The 19843-nt window shown below is 46.3% G+C and overlaps 1 protein-coding gene across 1 annotated transcript; it reads left to right on the plus strand.

Annotated features, from left to right (window-relative positions):
* Positions 1-597: 597 nt before the first annotated feature.
* Positions 598-9966, plus strand: LOC311248561 (serine/threonine-protein kinase 17A-like; the record flags this gene model as incomplete). Its single annotated transcript, XM_084339424.1, has 2 exons — positions 598-945; positions 9754-9966. Coding segments are annotated over exons 1-2 (332 nt in total), but the record flags the coding sequence as incomplete, so codon positions are not given.
* Between the last annotated feature and the right edge of the window lie 9877 nt (positions 9967-19843).

The following is a 19843-nucleotide window of genomic DNA, read 5'->3' on the forward strand; positions in this document are numbered from 1 at the left end:
TGAATGAATGAATGAAGAATGAATGAATGATGAATGAATGAATGAATGAAACCCTTATTTAACAGATTGCAGAATGGGTACAATACAGTACGGCTCAATACACACAATTGTTAAGGGGATGCAGACCAGAGAAAGACTTTTGTATGACATACACAACATACATGACATCATGACATTTATGGCATAGGGACATACAGGTATATAGTACTGTTTCATGTGTGTGTGTGTGTGTGTGTGTGTGTGTGTGTGTGTGTGTGTGTGTGTGTGTGTGTGTGTGTGTGTGTGCGCGCGTGTGTGTGTGCGTGCGTGCGTGCGTGCGTGCGTGCGTGTATACATGTGTTCTCATTAAACCGAAGTAACCCAAGTATCACAGTAGTAGTACTAAGGTATTCATTTAAATAAATCAGATGCAATAATGCAATAATCTCACTGAGAAAGGTAGGCCTACACATGAAACCTACCATAATAAGATAACACAGCAACCAATCAGAGATCAACCAATCGGTGTGTGGTGCGTCGCTGAAGAGGGCGGGCCCTAGTGGAGGAGTTTATTGTGAGGAATGTGTAGTAACGACAGACTTCTATTATGGTAGCAGCGCTCCTCAAACGACCAGCCCTCCGTCTCTCACGGGATTATTATTATTCTATCGCTTCGCTCGGTGGCTTGAGGAAGTCAGTAGCCTATATACCTCTCTAATCTTTTACATATCTTTTTCTTTTGTTGTTAATAACATGCGAGTATTTACTTGCGGCTCATAATAACCCCCTCGATTTTTGGTTGGAGTTGGTTATTATTTTTTACATGAAGATATAGAAGACAAACATTATGCCAGATTCAACTATGATGCTGCACATTAAGAACGGGATGGTGACTGAAATACAAACGAGGATAAGGACCGACGCTTTCACCAGCCGGTATGACCTGGTCGGCAGAGAACTGGGCAGGTATGTTTGTGTTTTGCACGAGATAATAATAATTCGATGATGCTTTTTGTTTGTGCACTTTGTTACCTTTTTGATTCAGTTTCAGATTAGTTTTATTTGCCATGATATGCTGCAACAAGTACAACGGGATTCTTACTATCCTTTGCTCCACAGCATAATAACGGAATCAAAAGCAACAATTAACAGCATAAAGGTATTTATATATATAAGTACAAATAAGTGTAAGTAAATATGGATGAATTATTAATATGAATAGTTTAATGGTTGCTTTATTGTTCCCATGCAGATTGCAATAACAACATGAGTTTGTGTAAATAAACAGTCATCATTCATAATCAGATAGGATTTATTCTTTTATTTCTTTTATTTTTTAATAACGTGCCAATTGGAATCTCGAGGAAGTTATAATTGAACTTTCCAGCCGGTCGGGTCGGGTCTGCTGCATATGAGTTGTATTGTGACGGGAAAAAGCGACCCGCAGACACATCTACATTTATTAATATGGACATAACATAAACTACATTTATCCAAAGCGACTTACACACGTTCTGTACTGTCTGTACGACAAGTCAGCATGACGGGTAACAACTCTTTTTCAGCTGAGTAACAAATGTGCAGCATCGATCAAACATGTGTTGAAACTTAAGGGTGCGTTGCAGTGTGCATAGTAGTAAATATTATAGTATAGCTTTTTACATTTTAGGGACAACGTATGATGAAAGGTATAGCCTATATGAAATTGGTTATATCGGTTTCATATAATTTATCTTTTAGTTGGTTTGTCCGCGCGGTGATCGATCCGAGTCCCGACTTTTTAAAAAACGTTTGTTTTCCTCTCTTTGAGCGGTACAAGGCATTACAATGTCACTACTAATGGCTCCTAACAAGGCATTCTGCACAGCCTCAAACAAGAGACCCTATCTCTCTACCTGCATGTTCCCCTACATGTCCCGCGGGATGTTCTGCACCAGTTGACCCCCCCCCACCCCTCCAATCAGCTAACTATCCCTTTCATCATCACTCATGTCACTACCTATACCGAGGCTGGACTTGTTGTCTTGTAGACCCTTTGTTAGGAGATCTGGGATTATATAAAGGTATAGAGACCCGCTGGACTAGTTTGCTGTATTTTTTTTAGTCCCATGACGCCGGTCATGTAATGGTATTTTGCTGTATTTTTAGTCCCATGACGCCGGTCATGTAATGCTGGTATGATTTTTTTGACCTATATGTACCATCCCTGCCACATTCCACAGCACAGCACAGCAGGCTTCTCTCTGTACTTTCACCATGCATGGAATCCTGGCTGTGTACACGCACACACACACACACACACAAGCACAAGCACAAGCACACACACACACACAAGCACACACACACACACACAAGCACAAGCACACACACACACACACAAGCACACACACACACACAAGCACAAGCACACACAAGGTTATGAGCTGAGTGGTTATTATTTTTCCTCTGGGTTCGGGGGGCCAGAGACATAATAACTGCACTGTCTGCTACAGACTAAAGTTCCGTCTGGAGGTGTGTTGGGTCTGTTCTCTGTTGGTTCTGTTGGAGTCTGGGCCGGCACACTGTATTATTTGATGTCTCAAGACAAGAGTGTTGTTTGTTTCTATTTATAAAAATAAAAACTATGGGTCAGAACGTGTTTGTCTTCTAATGGGACATGCCTAGACATGTCGACCGGCGGCAGACGACGTTATTCTTATTTTAAGTGTAAGGCTTTTATTCATTCGTGCGAGAAATAGATAATTTTCTTATTTTGCTAAGCGATCGTTCAAATGAAGATGTTCATCTTAGTTCAATCTTTGATGCGTTTTCTCTTAATTGAATAATGAGGATATTTGCAGGGTAATGATGAGTGTCTTATTTTTCATACTGCCTTGACCTTCTGCAGATATATTGGTCATTGTAAATTTACGCTCCTATACATATTATTGGTGCAGAGCCAAAACGTCTCTTATTGGCCAATTGCTAGTGTGGACTAAGTTTACAGACGGTTCATATAGTCCTAGCACTAGTGTGGATTATAGGCTCACAGCCAGTTCATATAGGCCCAGCACTAGTGTGGACTATAGGCTTACAGCCAGTTGATATTGGCCCAGCACTAGTGTGGATTATAGGCTCACAGCCAGTTCATATAGGCCCAGCACTAGTGTGGACTATAGGCTTACAGCCAGTTGATATAGTCCTAGCACTAGTGTGGACTATAGGTTTACAGCCAGTTCATATAGTCCTAGCACTAGTGTGGACTATAGGTTTACAGCCAGTTGATATAGTCCTAGCACTAGTGTGGATTATAGGCTCACAGCCAGTTGATATTGGCCCAGCACTAGTGTGGACTAGGCTTACAGCCAGTTGATATTGGCCCAGCACCCGTGTGGACTAAATTTACAGACATTGCTGGTTGGTAAGGGAAGCCTATATTTCCCTGCCAATCATGTCTTTTGTCTGACAAGATGGAGTGGGAGGCAATGTGCCAATTAACATCACTCCCTCCCTCCCTCCCCCTCTGACCCCTCCTGACTGAGGATTCTCCGACCAGGTTCACCGAGGAGGATGAAGAACTAAAACCGGTTGCAAAGTCACTTAAAAAAACGGCAGCCGGACGATGTAAGATCTTGTGCTGGTGATGATCCTGCGTCTGTCCCCGTCACTTATAGGATTGTACAGGGAGGTTCGTTCGCCTGTCTTCTCTCGGAGAGAGTACTTACTTTGGGCCACTCTTAACCTAAATAAAGAGGCTGTTGTGTGTTGCCAGTTTGTGGAGCAGCCAATCTTCCCTAGTAGCCAAGACACCATAGGGCGTCCCGGGACAGCAGCCAACATTGGCCATGAAGAGCTAGCAACCCCCCCCCCCCCCCCTCATCATCCACCCCTCCTCCTCTCATTACTTTGGCCCCGACAGCATCCGAAGACCAAGCCTTATAATCCCATTAAGTGCAGGAATGTAAAATAGTCGGTAAATAGCAGAAAGAGGATGTCCCAGATACCACCACGTCTCTCCTACCATACCTACATTCCTGATGAATTGAAAATGGGGGACCCTGATGTAAACAAGACGAAAGTCTTTCTCTGGTCTGCATCCCCTTAACAATTGTGTGTATTGAGCTGTACTGTATTGTACCCATTCTGCAATCTGTTAATAAAGTTTTCAATCAATCTCTAAGGTGCATATAGTTCCTCGTATAGTCGGATCAAGTCGGTGACCTTTTAATAACATCCGGATCTTTTAACCCGATTTCGACATAAAAGGGGGCACTTGAAGCGGAAAAACAATGCCGCTGGTTTATTTTTGCACACGATCTCTCGCTCGTTTTTTTCCGAAAGCGCTGGATTGTTTTGCACACATTTTTAATTTAGTTTGACAAGTTATCGAGAGTGAATGAGTTTGAATGTGGCCACCGGTACATGATGGTGTCATCGGGGGCATTGTATCCTTGTGTTGTGTGAAATGATACGGTAGCAGTTTCCTAATAAGACAATTAAGGTATATCTACATCATTTCACAGAGCTGTAATTAACACGACACACAAGGATTCAATGTCCCCGATGACATTACCGGTGGCCGTATTCAAACTCATTCACTCTCGATGGCTGTCAAACTACATTAATCCGTGCAGAGTTTTGGGACGTGTGTGAGATTATGTGCCTAATAATAAACTGGCTTTGTTTTTTTTGGTGAAGCGCGCTCCTTTAAGCTGCTCTCCCGGTCCCACTAGGGTGAAGCGCGCTCCTTTAAGCTGCTCTCCCGGTCCCGGTCCCACTAGGAAGCTTGCTGAAGACTTTCATGAGATGTTATTATGTGACTTTCTTGACCTTTTTTTATAGAACTGTTCTTCAAGGTCCTCTTGTGGCCAAAGTGTTGAGTCTCCGCATCAATCTTATCGAATACAATAGAAGTATTGATCCCGAGGGAAATTCAGCACCACAGATCGCTCACAGTGAACAATCGGTTAGTCAAAAATCTAAAAATAAGAATACAAATAAAAACACACAGTCAGAGATATACAGTCTAAAATAATACAGTCCGAAAATATACAGTAATATACAGTCAAATGTAAATGTCCAGGAAGGTTATACCTACAGTGCAATGTAAATGTACAGGATTTGGACAGTGAGGCGTTGTACAGTCTGATGGCCGTGTGTGTGTGTGTGTGTGTGTGTGTGTGTGTGTGTGTGTGTGTGTGTGTGTGTGTGTGTGTGTGTGTGTGTGTGTGTGTGTGTGTGTGTGTGTGTGTGTGTGTGTGTGTGTGTGTGTGTGTGTGTGTGTGTGTGTGTGTGTGTGTGTGTGTGTGTGTGTGTGTGTGTGTGTGTGTGTGTGTGTGTGTGTGTGTGTGTGTGCGTGCGCCGTCTGAGTAGCAGGAAGAGGAAAGCTGCACACAGTGTGTGTGAAACAGGTCAGCTGTTGTTGCACTTCACACATGACTCCCACACCTCTTTGAGGAAGACAGAAAACGCAGACTCCACAGGAAAACCAACTTCTCAATTAGATTACTGCCATCCCACCACACGCAGCTATGTGTGTGTGTCGATGGCAGACACACAGACGTATTTTCTTACCAAGATTGACAGTTCTAAACTTCTAATCCTGCAAATAAGGTGTGTGATCTGCAGAACTGGGTTGTATGACGTCTTTTGCACGTCTCTCTCTGGCGTTCGTTTTAGAGAAAGCGCCCATTAGTGGCCTGGTCTCCTGTGGTGTGAGTTGAGAGGCGCTGGCGAGCTCGCATCTCCCAGAGACAAACACTGAGTTAAAGCCAGTTAGTATATATTTTATTATGATCGCATCATTCAAGAAGGGTTGTCTTCTGTCTGGTAACAGTCTGTGTTAGAGAGAGAGAGATGAGATGGGAGAAATACCTACCCCACCTTCAAAACCGCTCTCAAAGAGCACCTACGGGATGCAATTCGAAACTGGCCCCTGTGGACATCCAACCCCCCCCCCCCCCCCCCCCCCAATGTACAGTTTCTTCCCCCTCAAATGTATATATACTCTCTTTTAGAAACTCTGTCTCTTAAACAGTACTGTATATTTGTATGTCATAAATGTTTAGATGTAACAGTACTGTCCTGGATGTCATGTATGTTACGATGAATTGAAAATGGAGGGGACCCTGATGTAAACAAGACGAAAGTCTTTCTCTGGTCTGCATCCCCTTAACAATTGTGTGTATTGAGCCGTACTGTATTGTACCCATTCTGCAATCTGTTAATCAATCAATCAAATCAATCAATCAATCAATGGCCATGTTTGTAGTAACCTCTGACCGGGTTGTTGTCCTTTTTTTAAATGCCCCCCCCCCCCTATTGCTCTTTTCCAGGGCCGGCGACGGGTCTCTATTCAGTCCATGCGGTTCCCAGTGCACATCGAGTTGCTCTGAACTTGGGTTAAATGGCTAATTAAAGTAGAAGGACTCTGACTTTTCATGGTGGAACAATGTGCCTTTACAATTCTCCCGCAGGGACTCTGGGGACGGGACGAGAGGGAGGAAGGGGGCCAAGGCCAGTAAAGTACGGCTCGGGCCTCAAGCTGTGGCCAGCCAACAGAACTCGGGCCTTTGGGTCAGAAGAACAGTGTGTCTCTCTGAAGCAAAGCCGTGTGGGAAACTGACCGGCGCCCCCTGCTGCTCAGCTGACTTGACTGGACCGGTTCGGAGTTCGCCCTTCATTTTGAGATTCTGCCCCGGTTCACATCCTGCTCTGAATAGTGGGGACTAGAGCCATTTTTTTCAGACCCCTTTTATTATTTGACTAATGCGCTTGACCCCCCCCCCTTTTTTTTTTTTTTTGTAATTCCTCAAACGCTAACGTATACAGTAGCGATGCACCGATCCGACTTTCTCAGTCCCGATACCGATACCCTGGGCTTTGGGTATCGGCCCGATACCGAGTACCGATCCGATACCCGTTGTTCAATTAATAAACTGTGTGCCTCACTGTGTGGAAGAGACTGGGATCATTCTTTTGTGCAACAAAGGCAACATCAGGCTCGACTTAAAACATTATTTTCCTAACTTAGTGAAACAAAATGTACCACATTAACACATAGCTATAAATGTACTGAATTGTTATTTATTATTAAAAATTAAATGACAAAAAAAAAATATATATATATATTTTTTTTTAATTGTCTCCGATACCCCGATCTAGCTATTTTAGTCATATCGGGGGCCGATATCCGATATCAATATGGGATCGGTGCATCCCTAGTATACAGTATGTGTCAAAACATGGTGAAAATCATTGGCACCAAATAGATAAAGTCAGTGAGGTTACAGTATATGTATCCATTCCTGGGTTCCTAGGGGGGGGGGGGGGGCTGGGAGGTCTGCAGCCTGGCCATATAACAGCAGCACTGACCCCCCCGCTTTTGGTCCCCTGGTTAGGTGGGTGGTCCTGGTCTGGGGAGTTGGGGGGGGGGGGGGGGGGGGGGGGGGGGGTGAGACGCTAGCCCCGGGGGCTTTTGTGTGTCTGTCTGCAGAGAGAGAGGCAGGGTCTTGTTGCCAAAAGGGGTCTGAATGGAGGCGGTCAGAGAACTCCATTTGTCCTCCTCCACCGCTGCTGTCAGCCGTTAAGAATGGGGAGAAAGTGGACGAGGGCCTTTTTTTTTATCAGCGTGGGAGGAGGGACGGGCCCGGTGTTTGTGGAGGGGGTGTTGAACACAGAACGGCGACTCTACTAGTACACACACATTCAGACTTCCTGCCCACACACCCCCCGCGGATGACCCCCCGCCCTCACCCCGTAGTACGGATCCATCAGTGTAGTAGATGCGGCTGGAGGGAGCGCCGCCGGCGGTGATATTATAATAAAGCGGTACTACTACTGCTGCCATTGTTTTCATTCTTCTCTCTCTCACACTTTCTCTTTTTGGGGCACCGGGAGGTCAAGTCGTTTCTTCTAGACCTACGTACGACGCCCAGCTGTTGACCCGGTAGAGGCAGCGCCGCTGGTCTTATCATCAGGGCCACCGCCGTCGTTCAGTAACCAGCGCGGGCCGACAGTCGAGCCTTATCTGTCGCACGTCAGGCCCTCTTCACAGGGCAGGAGCAGGACCTGTCCTAGTGTCCTACAGGCCATACAGGCGGTCGTCTCTAGGGCCCCCGAAAGTAAAAAATAATTGTTATTATTATATATATATTTATAATACTACGAGTGCCCCCTCCCCCCCCTCCCCCCCTTAGCTCAACGTCCAAGAGAAACGCTGACTGGTGAAATGAGGTGTCGGGTAAAGATGATTCAATGTAGTTCGGTGAATCGATTTCACTAGTTATTATTACAGTGTTTCTCTCTCAGATTGGCGATTTTATAATTTTTTTTGGATCTCGCCTATTATAGGGCCCCACAGACCCACAGGCCGGCCCTGGGTATAGAGGAGGGGAGAGCGGAGGAGGACACGAGCTTGCATCTCTCTCCCGGCTCTCTCTCGCACGACATGACAGTTTGCTTTATCAATCGGCGGTAGATACTAGCGCCGTGTTTTATTCAAATAATGCCGCGTCGCTTGCTGTTGTCATTGAGGCGGTTCTGCGCAGTCTCGCCTACAGCGTACCACTCGCGGGCCCTCGACGGTCGACGGTCGTAATCTGTTTGATTGATTGATTGAAATTGTATTAACAGATTGCAGAATGGGTACAATAATACAGTACGGCTCAATACACACAATTGTTAAGGGGATGCAGACCAGAGAAAGACTTTGGTCTTGTTTACATCAGGGTCCCCCATTTTCAATTCATCATAACATTAATGACATACAGATAGACAGTACTGCTACATCCAGACATGTCATATGACATGTCAAAATATACACAAATTAATACAGTACTGTTTATTTACAGACAGTTTCTAAAAAGCGAATAATATACATTTGAGGGGGATGTAAACACTGACGAAGGAACTATAGTTCCGAAACATGCATGTTTCTGGCTGCCATTAAAAAAAATATTGAATCTGAGACGGTGCTGGTCCGGCTTCCTGCTTTCTTCAACTTAATTCTACGGGATTACAGCACCCAGTGTCAGACTTTGTGAGCGCGGTCTAACTTGACTTTTTTTAGGGGGAGGAAACTGTACATTGGGGGGGGGGTTGTGTTTTGACTACTAGGCAGTTTAACTTGTTATGGTTACGTCCGGTAATTGCATCCTTCGCCGCGGACTGCGCACAACCTAAATGTGGTCCCTGTCGAGTCGACCGCTCTCTGGGAGTCACAAGAGATGTGGTCGATACTGTTTTCGGTCTCCCTTCCTCCTCCAATGGGGGGGACCCTGATGTAAACAAGACGAAAGTCTCTGGTCTGCATCCCCTTATTAACAATTGTGTGTATTGAGCCGTACTGTATATTATTGTACCCATTCTGCGACGGTGGCTCGGGAGGTAGAGCAGTCGTCTGGCAATCCGGAGGTTCCCGGTTCGATTAATTCCCGCTCCTCTCCTGAGCAGCGTGTCGATGTGTCCTTGAGCAAGACACTTAACCCCCTAATTGCTCCCGATGAGCAGGTTGTGGCACCTCGCACGGTCGCCTCCGCCGTCGGTGTGTGAATGTGAGTGAACGGGTAAAATGTGAGGAAGAAATTGTAAAGCGCTTTGGATAAAAGCGTTATATATATATATATATATATATATATATATATATATATATATATAAAAAAAAAGAAAAAAAAAAAAAGCAGCAGCCATTTACCATTCTGCAATCTGTTAAATAAAGTTTTCAATCAATCAATCAAAACTCCTCCGCTAATCTCGGCCTCTCCTTCTCCTCCCACTTCCTGTTCTGTTCTCCAGGGGGAAGTTCGCGGTGGTGAAGAAGTGCGTGGAGAAGGCGACGGGCCGCGAGCACGCCGCCAAGTTCCTGCGCAAGCGGCGGAAGGGCGAGGACTGCCGCGTGGACATCGTGAACGAGATCGCCGTGCTGGAGTCGGCCGCGGGCAACCCCTACGTGGTGGCACTGCACGAGGTGTACGAGACCGCCTCGGAGATCATCCTGGTCCTGGAGTGGTGAGTCTACGCACACGCACTAACACTAACCCCTAACTAACCCTAACACTGCACAAGGTCAGAGATCACCCTCGCCCTCTAGTGGTGAGTCTACACACACGCACTAACACTAACCCCTAACTAGGGCTGCACGATTAATCTGGGAAAAAACCGCGATCTCGATTCATAGACCTATGCGATCTCATTTCAAAATGATGATGCTTTTTTTTTCTTAAACTACTTTTTTCTTTTACTTTACTTTTTAAATGATGGCAATTCTGACTTGAGTTATTTTGTATGTTACTTAAGAGACTTTTAAGTTTAAGTCGAGCACTTTCACATATGTTATGTTTAAGTCAAGCACTTTGATATATGTTATGTTGTCCGTTGTCCGTTTAAGAAAGAGTGCAATAAATGATTTTATTGAAAAAATAAGAATTGTGTGAGAGAATCGTGATCTCAATTCTTGGAGAGAAAAATCGTGATTGAGCAAGAATCGTACAGCCCTACCCCTAACACTAACACTGCACGAGGTCAGAGATCACCCTTGCCCTCTAGTGGTGAGAGGACGCGTTGCACACGCCCTAAACCCTAACGCACAATATGAGGCCTGTAAGAGTAGTCTAATCTAAGAAGCAACCCCAAAACACGTGTTGAATGTGCATAAACAATACAGGAGAATAAATATTTGAAAGCAATACAGAATGCTGTACTGCATTATATTCCATTCTATTTGTGTCAGCGGGTACCTGAATCTTGTGTTCTCCTTTTACATAAATTAAGACATTTCCACCATTTTAATTGATGCAGAAAAGGCATAAATCTGTGCAGAAAATACACCAGAATGCAGGATATGAAGTGTTTGACGCTCAAAATCTTGTAGGGGACGACCCCCAGACCCCCCTTTGCTTAGTGTTCCCCCCCCCCCCCCCCCCCAAATGTAGAAACCAAACCTATAAAAAGCTATACCTACACAGTATGTATATAAAAGGGCCAGACGTAACACACGCGGCGACGGCGGCGTGTTGCGTTCAACGTGCGTCTCTCCGCTCGCCTCCTTCGCTTCGCACGCCACCGCCACGACAGCCGGGAGAGAGAGAGAGAGAGAGAGAGCGCCGCTGCCGATGTTAATCTGAAAGACTTATCAAACTTTTCCCCTCGCTTTACCGACGCTCCACCGCAGCGCGCGAACGCTGCCAGGAAAACTGGGATGAAATGATAAGGTTCTTAATGAGTGGTGGGGGAAACGAGAAACCATTCGAGCGTCATTCACTCAAAAAACTTTCCGTTGCGTTCAAGGCCCCTCTCTTTCTCGAAGCTCGTAAAAAAAAAACACACTGATTTCTGCCTGATAAGGATGGGATCTTTTTTGTGTGTTTTGTGTGTTGAAATGAGTTGTGTGTGACGTGTGTGTGTGTGAAACCACATTTGCGTAGACAGGGCGATGAGTGACGGGAATGGTGGTGCAGGGGTGTTTAAGAAACGTCAGCTTTAGATTACATCTCTCTCTCTCTCTCTCTCTCTCTCTCTCTCTCTCTCTCTCTCTCTCTCTGGTCTTTAACCTCAACAACGCCAACACTTCCTGTCTGGGCGCTTTTCGCTGAGGGCGCAGCCGCCTGTCACTCAAGAGCGTGTCACCTCGACGACTGTGAACTTGTCAGCACACACTTACATACATACACACACACACACTAATATACACACACACACACACTCATTTACACACACACACACACATTCATAGACACACACTCATTTACACGCACACACACATTCATAGACACACACACACACTCATATATACACACACACACATATACACACACACACACACACTCATTTACGCACATGCACACACACACACACACACACACACGCATACATACGCACACACACACACACACACTTGTATGCGCACACACACACACACACTCATATACTGTACACACACACTCATATATACACACACACACTAATTTACACACACGCACACTCGTATACACACACACACACATTCATAGACACACACACACAACACACTCATATATACACACACACACACACACTCATTTACGCACATGCGCACACACACACACTCATACATACACACACACACTCATATATACACGCACACACTAATTTACGCACATACGCACACACACACTTGTATACATACGCACACACACACTTGTATGTGCACACACACACACACACTCATATACTGTACACACACTCATATATACACACACACTAATTTACACACGCGCACACTCGTATACACACATGCACATACACACTCATATACACACACACACACTCGTATATACACACACACACACTCATATACACACACACACTCATATACACACACACACTCATACACACTCATATATACACGCACACGCAAAGTGTACACACTTGCACGCATTGCTACATAAACACCGTTGCCTTATAAAGTTGACTTTTAAGTTTTAAGTCAAGCACTTTCATAATATGTTATGTTGTCTGTTGTCCGTTTAAGAAAGAGTGCAATAAATGATTTGATTGAAAAAATAAGAATCGTGTGAGAATCGTGATCTTGATCGTGAATTCTTGACCAGTCATTATACGGGATCTCTCTGTCCGTCCTGCGGTCGCTGATGTGCTCCTCCGGCCCTGCAGCGCGTCTGAACTCTGAACCCCGGTGTCGGAAAACTGTGTCATCTGTTACATGCAGATGTAGGGCGACCGCACCACGCTTCCTGCCACGAGTAAAGATCATTCTCGGTATAGAAAGATCATTCTCGCTTCTCTTGCGGCCGCGGCTGTAGAGATGATTTAATTTCCCAGCGGTAACTCGCTGACTCTTGAGAGAGCAGAACTGGGCCCCTCCGCTCCGGTCCCGTGCATCGTGACCCATATACAGTATTAGTTAGTGGTGCGCGATATATATCGGCCGATATGGGTATAATATTACCGATGTCAAAAAATAGGGCAGATTTTTATTCAAATAAAAAAAATGTTTAATCATTTTATATTTATTATTATCCAACATGTTTTGGCCTTAAATTGTTTAAAACCAACGTACAAAAAAATAAATAAAAATAATAAGCGTTTTGGGAAAATAGCTCTTTATTTGATTATCGAATAAAAAAGTCAAGTCAAGAGTTTTAATTGTCACGGCATACAGGTATACAATGAAATGCGGGTGGTCTTGCCCGCAACGATGTGCAATACAGTGGTACATATAATAGAATCAAAAGAAGAAAACAGCATTGTGCAGTAACAGGTAGCAGGTAACATGGAGTAACATCTCGGTATCTGTACATAGTTATTTACAGAGCATATGGGACATGCTAGTTAGCTTTGGTAGTGCAATACACTGTTCCTGTTATTCTAATTTAAAGTGTCCTTTCCTTTGGCCATAAGTGTGCGTGTGTGCAACATGAGTGTGTGCCCGCTCATGTTAAAGTGTTAAGTGGCTGCTCGTGTGTGAGCGTGCACAGTGTGCGTGTCGTGTGTGTGTTCTTGTGTGCTTGTGTGTGGATAGTTCAATGTTCTGAGCACTCAATGTGCTCAAAGTGTTGTCTACACAGAGATATCGACATCGGTAAATATCGGTATCGGCCAGAACGGCAATATTAATATGGGTATCGGCCACAATTTTCACATCGGTGCATCACTATACAGTATGCAGCATCGTCCACGACGTCTGCCTCTAGTGGAGCCTCTAATTAGGACTCAGGCACGACAATTAGCATCCCAATTACCCCTCTAGCCCCCCCCCCCCCCTCCCCCCTCCAGTACAGATGGGACGTACGCGGGGGGGGGCAATTAAAAGTCTTAAGACCGTGTCCTTCTCTGACCCCGGCCATATAAACCGCCCCCACAATGCAGAGGGGAGAGAGCGGCAGGAAGGGCCCCCCCCCCCCCCCCCGTCCACCTCCCCAGCCCTGACATGGAATGCTCCCGAAGAACAAAGGCCTCTCTCTATGGGGGGCGGGGCCAGGGGGGCTGTGTTTGACCTCTGACCAAAGGAAGCGGTGCCCCCATGCAGTTCAGCGGCCGCATGCCTGCAGAGAAAACGGAGCAGGAGGTCGGGACCGGGGACCGGGACCGGTCAAACGACCTCCGCGGCGTTCCGCCAGACGGGACCCACGCGGGGGGAGGGGAGGAGGGCGAGGGAGGGAGGGAGGGAGGGGGGGTTTCCACGTTCAATCGAGCGTCGAACATCACTTTAAAAACCTTTCTGCGGGCCGATCGTTACTCTTTACGGTTATTAGGGCCGAGCTCTCGCCTGGCGCCCGTTCGGTCGCTCCTTGGCGTACCGTGGTGGGGTGCCGGTGGAAAGCGATACGACGAGTGTCTTAAGACGCAGCGCCGCTCGCCTTGGCGGCTGGCTGGTGAGGAGGCGTGGCTTCCAGAACCGCCCGACCTCAAGTGAGCGTTCTGCGTCGCAGACCAGCGAGAATCGCTTTTTCCATTTCCTGTTGGTTGAGACACGTGAGGCTCCCCGAGAGTAGCGCACCGACGTACTGGTGCACGGTGTGGTCTACACACACACACAGACATACAGTACAGAGACACACAGACACACACAGACACAGAGAGAGAGACACACACACACACACAGAGACACTGAGAGAGAGACACACACACACACATACAGTACAAACACAGAGACACACAGAGAGAGAGACCAACACATACGCACACACACATACACACACACAGAGACACACTGAGAGAAACACATTATACACACACAGAGACACACGGAGAGACACACACACATACACACACATATACATATACACACACACACAGAGAGACACACAGAGAGACACACACACATATACACACACACACAGACACACACATACACACACAGAGACACAAAGAGAGACCCAGAGACACAAAGAGAGACCCACAGAGACACACAGAGAGACAGACACACACACACACACACACACACACGCACTCATATACACACAGAGACACACACACACACACACACAGAGACACACACACACTCATATACACACAGAGACACACACACACACAGAGACGCACGCGCACACACTGCTCAAAGCCCACAACCACATCCTCCGTAACGTCAGAGAAATAGCAGAGCGAGAACTTGAATTCGAATCATCTCCCAAAGTGTAGCGGCGTAGCTGCGTAGCCCTGACACCACAGAAGCCCAGACATAATGACTGACTACCCCGAGAGAAGCCGCTTCTAATGAGAAATGAACCTGCGTCGGCTCTGAAACCAGAGCCCTTCTTCTGACCGCCTAATAATGACGGGGTTTGAAAGCCACAGTTCGGGCTTTCGTGGCACAAACCGTGAAAGAGTGGTGAAAGCCGAATGGACTCTTCTTCTCCGATTGGTCCTCCCCTTTTTCCAGCGACGTATAAAAAAAATAAATAAAAAAATCCGTCTCGGTTTCACTTGATTTAATCGCGGTCGTTCGCGTTCGGTAGGCTATATAGAGTGTCGCAGCGCGGTTTTTACGAAAAACTGCCAATGTAGTTTGACCTACAATCTCTCAAACCCCGCCCCTCTTTTTACTTGATCCTCCAATTGCAGCTGTTGCTTTCCTCTGACAAACGTTGTCATTTTCGGTCGTTAAGTCTTACCGACCGGCATGACGTTCTATTCATGTTCGGGGGGGGGGGGGGGCCAACCTCTCTCCGCTTCAGACGGCAGGAGATACTAGGAGCTAAGGCTGAGACGATATTCCATTTGGAAGAATGAATAAATCGGGACAAAATGATCGATAAATATAATTTTTTTCCCTCTCTCCTCGCTATCCCTCTTCTTCCCTTCCCCGCTCGTAATCGCCATCCCTTCGCGGGATCCGCGTGTGCGTGTCAATGTCAGTTGGAGGGAGATTCCCGCCGTAGGAAGATCGGTGTTTACACACGTAGAGTTATTTGCCGTGGGAAGGCGACGGAACACTTAATCTGGCGACAACGCTAAGGTTGAGAGCGTGAGGTCACTGTTTATGCCTAGAAGTGTTTTTTTTTTTTTTTTATCGTCCTGCCCCTCCTCGCTACAGTACAGTCTCTGTTTGCTCCTTGTTGTCAGACAACACAAGGTAGGTTTACATGTTATGAAAACAGAAGCCTATTCCCCTCTCCCTGACGCATTTGAACTTGTGACCCTGAGATGAAGTTGGGAGTACACTCTGTGAATAAAGCCGCTTCAAATCCCCAGCCCATTAAAGGGAGCTTGGGAAACAACAGCCAGGCTGATTGACGGGTCGTCCGGCCAATCAAACCCATAGGCGGGCTTTTAAAAAGGTTTATCCAACCCATTATCTTTCTTTTTTTGTGTCTTTCTTTCTTTTTTTCTCTCCCAATATAGTTGTTATGCCAATTCCCTTCTGGTTGTTGCGCTGCCTTACTGTCAGTCTGGGGAGGGTGTAGACTACCACATAGATCAGACCTGGGCATTGTACGGCCCGCGGGCCGGATCCGGCCCGCGGGATGATTCTGACCGGCCCGCGAAAGATTACATGATAATAAAAAAAATTAAAAAAAAATTAAAAAAAATATTTTTTTTAATATTATTTTTTTAAACTTTTTTTTAACTTTTTTTTTTTTCATGTCAACGTTCACACGCACAGTATACGCTTAGGAGACATGCTCAGAAGATGTTGGTTCTCTTTGGATCCACCTACATATGTGAACAGACATTCTCAGTCATGACGTTTACCAAGTCCAGGTACAGATCCTCTCTCACTGATGAACATCTGGCAGCTGTGCTTCGCATCTCCACCTCAGACATGCAACCTGACTTTGATGGACTTGTTAAAGCTCAACAGAGACTGGATTTCTCACACTGAATGAAAAAAAAAAGAACTGAAGAACACTAAAATGTGGAAATATAACAAGTGAAATGGGACACTTGATATTTTCTTCTTTTTTTTGCACAGTTCTGAAAACATTAAATGTTTAATATAGGCATGTAAAGTAAAAAAGGCTACAAAACGGGGACACTTTTCTTTACACAGTTCAGTGACATGTCTTGTTTATTTTTGCTATAAGATGATGTGATGTCTTTAGAAAGCTAAGAAAATCCTTGTTTCAATAGTGTATGAAACTCAAAATGCCCTTTGTTATTAATGTTTCACATTTTGTTTATCATTTTGGAAATAAATTCTATTTGAATAAATTATATTTTTGAAAGCTAACCTCACCTTTTAATTGCCAAATAATAACATACACTCTTACCAGGGGTCAAAACAATGCCATTTACTGCTTTTTATATAGAAATAAAATTTATATTATGCATAATTGAGTTTGGAATTTTGGCCCGGCCCCCCAACATATTTTCAGTTGCTCATTCGGCCCCCCGGGAAAAATAATTGCCCACCCCTGACATAGATGGATACTTTATTAATCCCCTTGGGGAAATTCAGTTCAGTCTCCTCTGTTGGTCTGGGGAGGGTGTAGACTACCACATGTCTCCTCTGTCGGTCTGGGGGAGGGTGTAGACTACCACATGTCTCCTCTGTCGGTCTGGGGAGGGTGTAGACTACCACATGTCTCCTCTGTCGGTCTGGGGAGGGTGTAGACTACCACATGTCTCCTTTGTCGGTCTGGGGAGGGTGTAGACTACCTCATGTCTCCTCTGTCGGTCTGGGGAGGGTGTAGACTACCACATGTCTCCTCTGTCGGTCTGGGGAGGGTGTAGACTACCACATGCTGCCCTACTGTCAGTCTGGGGAGGGTGTGTAGACTATCACATGTCTCCTCCGGTGTAGACTTTATTTTCTCAGGTATTATATCATAGCTCATGTATCCCATTAGACCAACAACACACGTACGACGGTAGTTCATCTCATTCACCTGCACCCATGTTTGATATCCAGCCAAAAGGAAAGAGCTCCGTGAACTCCGACCCAGTGGCTCTCTCTCCCTCCCTGCCAAATCAAAATAAGGAAACCGTCTCGAACCGGCTCTACGAGCGGCGTGTTGTACTTTCCCTTCCCGTCGACCACTTAATGGCGCGTGTCTTGTCAAATGTCAACCCTCCCTCGTCTTCGAGCGCTTCCTGGTATCGTCTCGTTCTCTTGTCTTACGTTTCACGGTTGTTATAGGCGTGGCGCCGGCTCCTTTTTGATGTGAGACTCGACGGTTTTCTGGCCCCGAGGCCTGGAGTGAGCTTAAAAAAAACATGGATCTGGAGGAGCTTATTTCACGACCATGTTTTAAAGCTATAGGATAAAAATCACGGAGGAAGATGAACTCGTCCGTAAATGCTATGTTGTTAACTTGTCACGTGTTACAGGTCACGCTCAATTCATCTCGCCTGCCTTCAATGTACAACTCTGACGTGGTCGGCCCTTTTCTTTCTTTTTTTCTTTAAACGTTATATACTGTGAATTTTATGAAATTGTGCTTTGTAATCGTCTTAATCGCCGGGTCTTCTTGGCCGGGTCTCTCTCTTTGAAAAAGAGGTTTCTAACTTCAATTATGAGACTAACCCGGTTAAATAAAGTACAATAAATAAATAAATAAATAAATAATAATATTTAACGCTCGGAAGATACTCCATAATGGTTTCTGGGAATTATCGGATTGTCCCAGAGGGCCTAGCTGGAATGTCTTTTTAGAGAGGGGGAGAGGGAGAGACTCTGCCTGAATTCACACAAAGATGTCCCTCGTAAATCTTGTCTCGCTTCCAACTCTCGCCGATGGTTACATAAAACTCTTTAAAAAAGGGTGTCTTTCATTTTCTCCCCCGGCAGCTGTGCGCTGTGATAACACCTCGTGGCGTTGACTGACACCAGCTAATTAAATCGTCGAGTAAGCGGCCGCTAAGCGATCCACCTTTGATACGGCGAGTTTCTATTTTCTTTACCATCCAGTTGCCCCACACCTATACCTACCCGTTCAAATGGTAAATGGTGCCTTTTATATTATCTCTTTCATCCAAAAGCGCTTTACAATTATTTTGTTCCTCACATTTTACCCGTTCACTCACACATTCGCACACCGACGGCGGGGGGGGTGGGGGGGCGACCGCTCAAGGTGCCAACCTGCTCATCGGGAGCAGTTTAGGGGGTCCTTTGCTCAAGGACACTTCGACACGCTACCCCGGGAGGAGAGGGAATCAAACCCCGGGGCGGGAACCTCCGGGATTACCAGACGACCGCTCTTATCTCCCGAGCCACTGTCCATCCTTGAGACCCACACAAATCAAAAAACCGTAACGTCGCAGAGTTCGCCTTGTTGAACGCTCGCTCTACACGTGTACGTCGTGATGAATCGGTGCAGCAGGTGCGCCTAGCGTGCGTCGCTCCACCGGTGCCCCCCCCCCCCCCCCCAAGGTCGCTTGTTAGGTGGGATCGAGAATGTTTGCATCAAGGGGGAGGGGGGTGGGGGGGGCGTGCGGTAGGTCAACAAGAGGTATTCGGCGCTCGGAGCGAAGAAGCTTATACAGACCCAACGACGGATATCCCCCCGAAATCCACAATAACATCGGAGCTATTTTCACAGCTGAGAGCACGGTGGCGAGTGCGTGCGTGTGTGTGTATGAGGCCGACGGGGGGGGGGGGTTGGGGGGGGGTTATGTAACAGCCGAGCCCAGGGCCCCCCCGGTCCTCTGCGTATATATCCCCCTGAAGATAGAGATCCCTCCACACATGGTTCTGCTTGTCGGGGTAAACCTGCCTGCTCCAGGGGCATCGATCCGGCAGAGGGAGGCGTCCAGCGTTAACCCACCGTGTCCCCCCACCATGTCCCCGACAGAGAGGGGCGTCCAGCGTTAACCCACCGACTGCTCCCGGGACAAAGTACACAGACGGGGCAGGCGTTACCTAACGACGGGATTGGCTCTGTGCAGACGGGGGAGGGGGGAGGGGGGGGGATTGGCATTGTCATCCTGCGATAAAATAAAGTGGACT

This window comes from Notolepis coatsorum (genome assembly GCF_963971535.1).
Source record: "Notolepis coatsorum genome assembly, contig: SCAFFOLD_2851, whole genome shotgun sequence".
NCBI lineage: Eukaryota > Metazoa > Chordata > Actinopteri > Aulopiformes > Paralepididae > Notolepis > Notolepis coatsorum.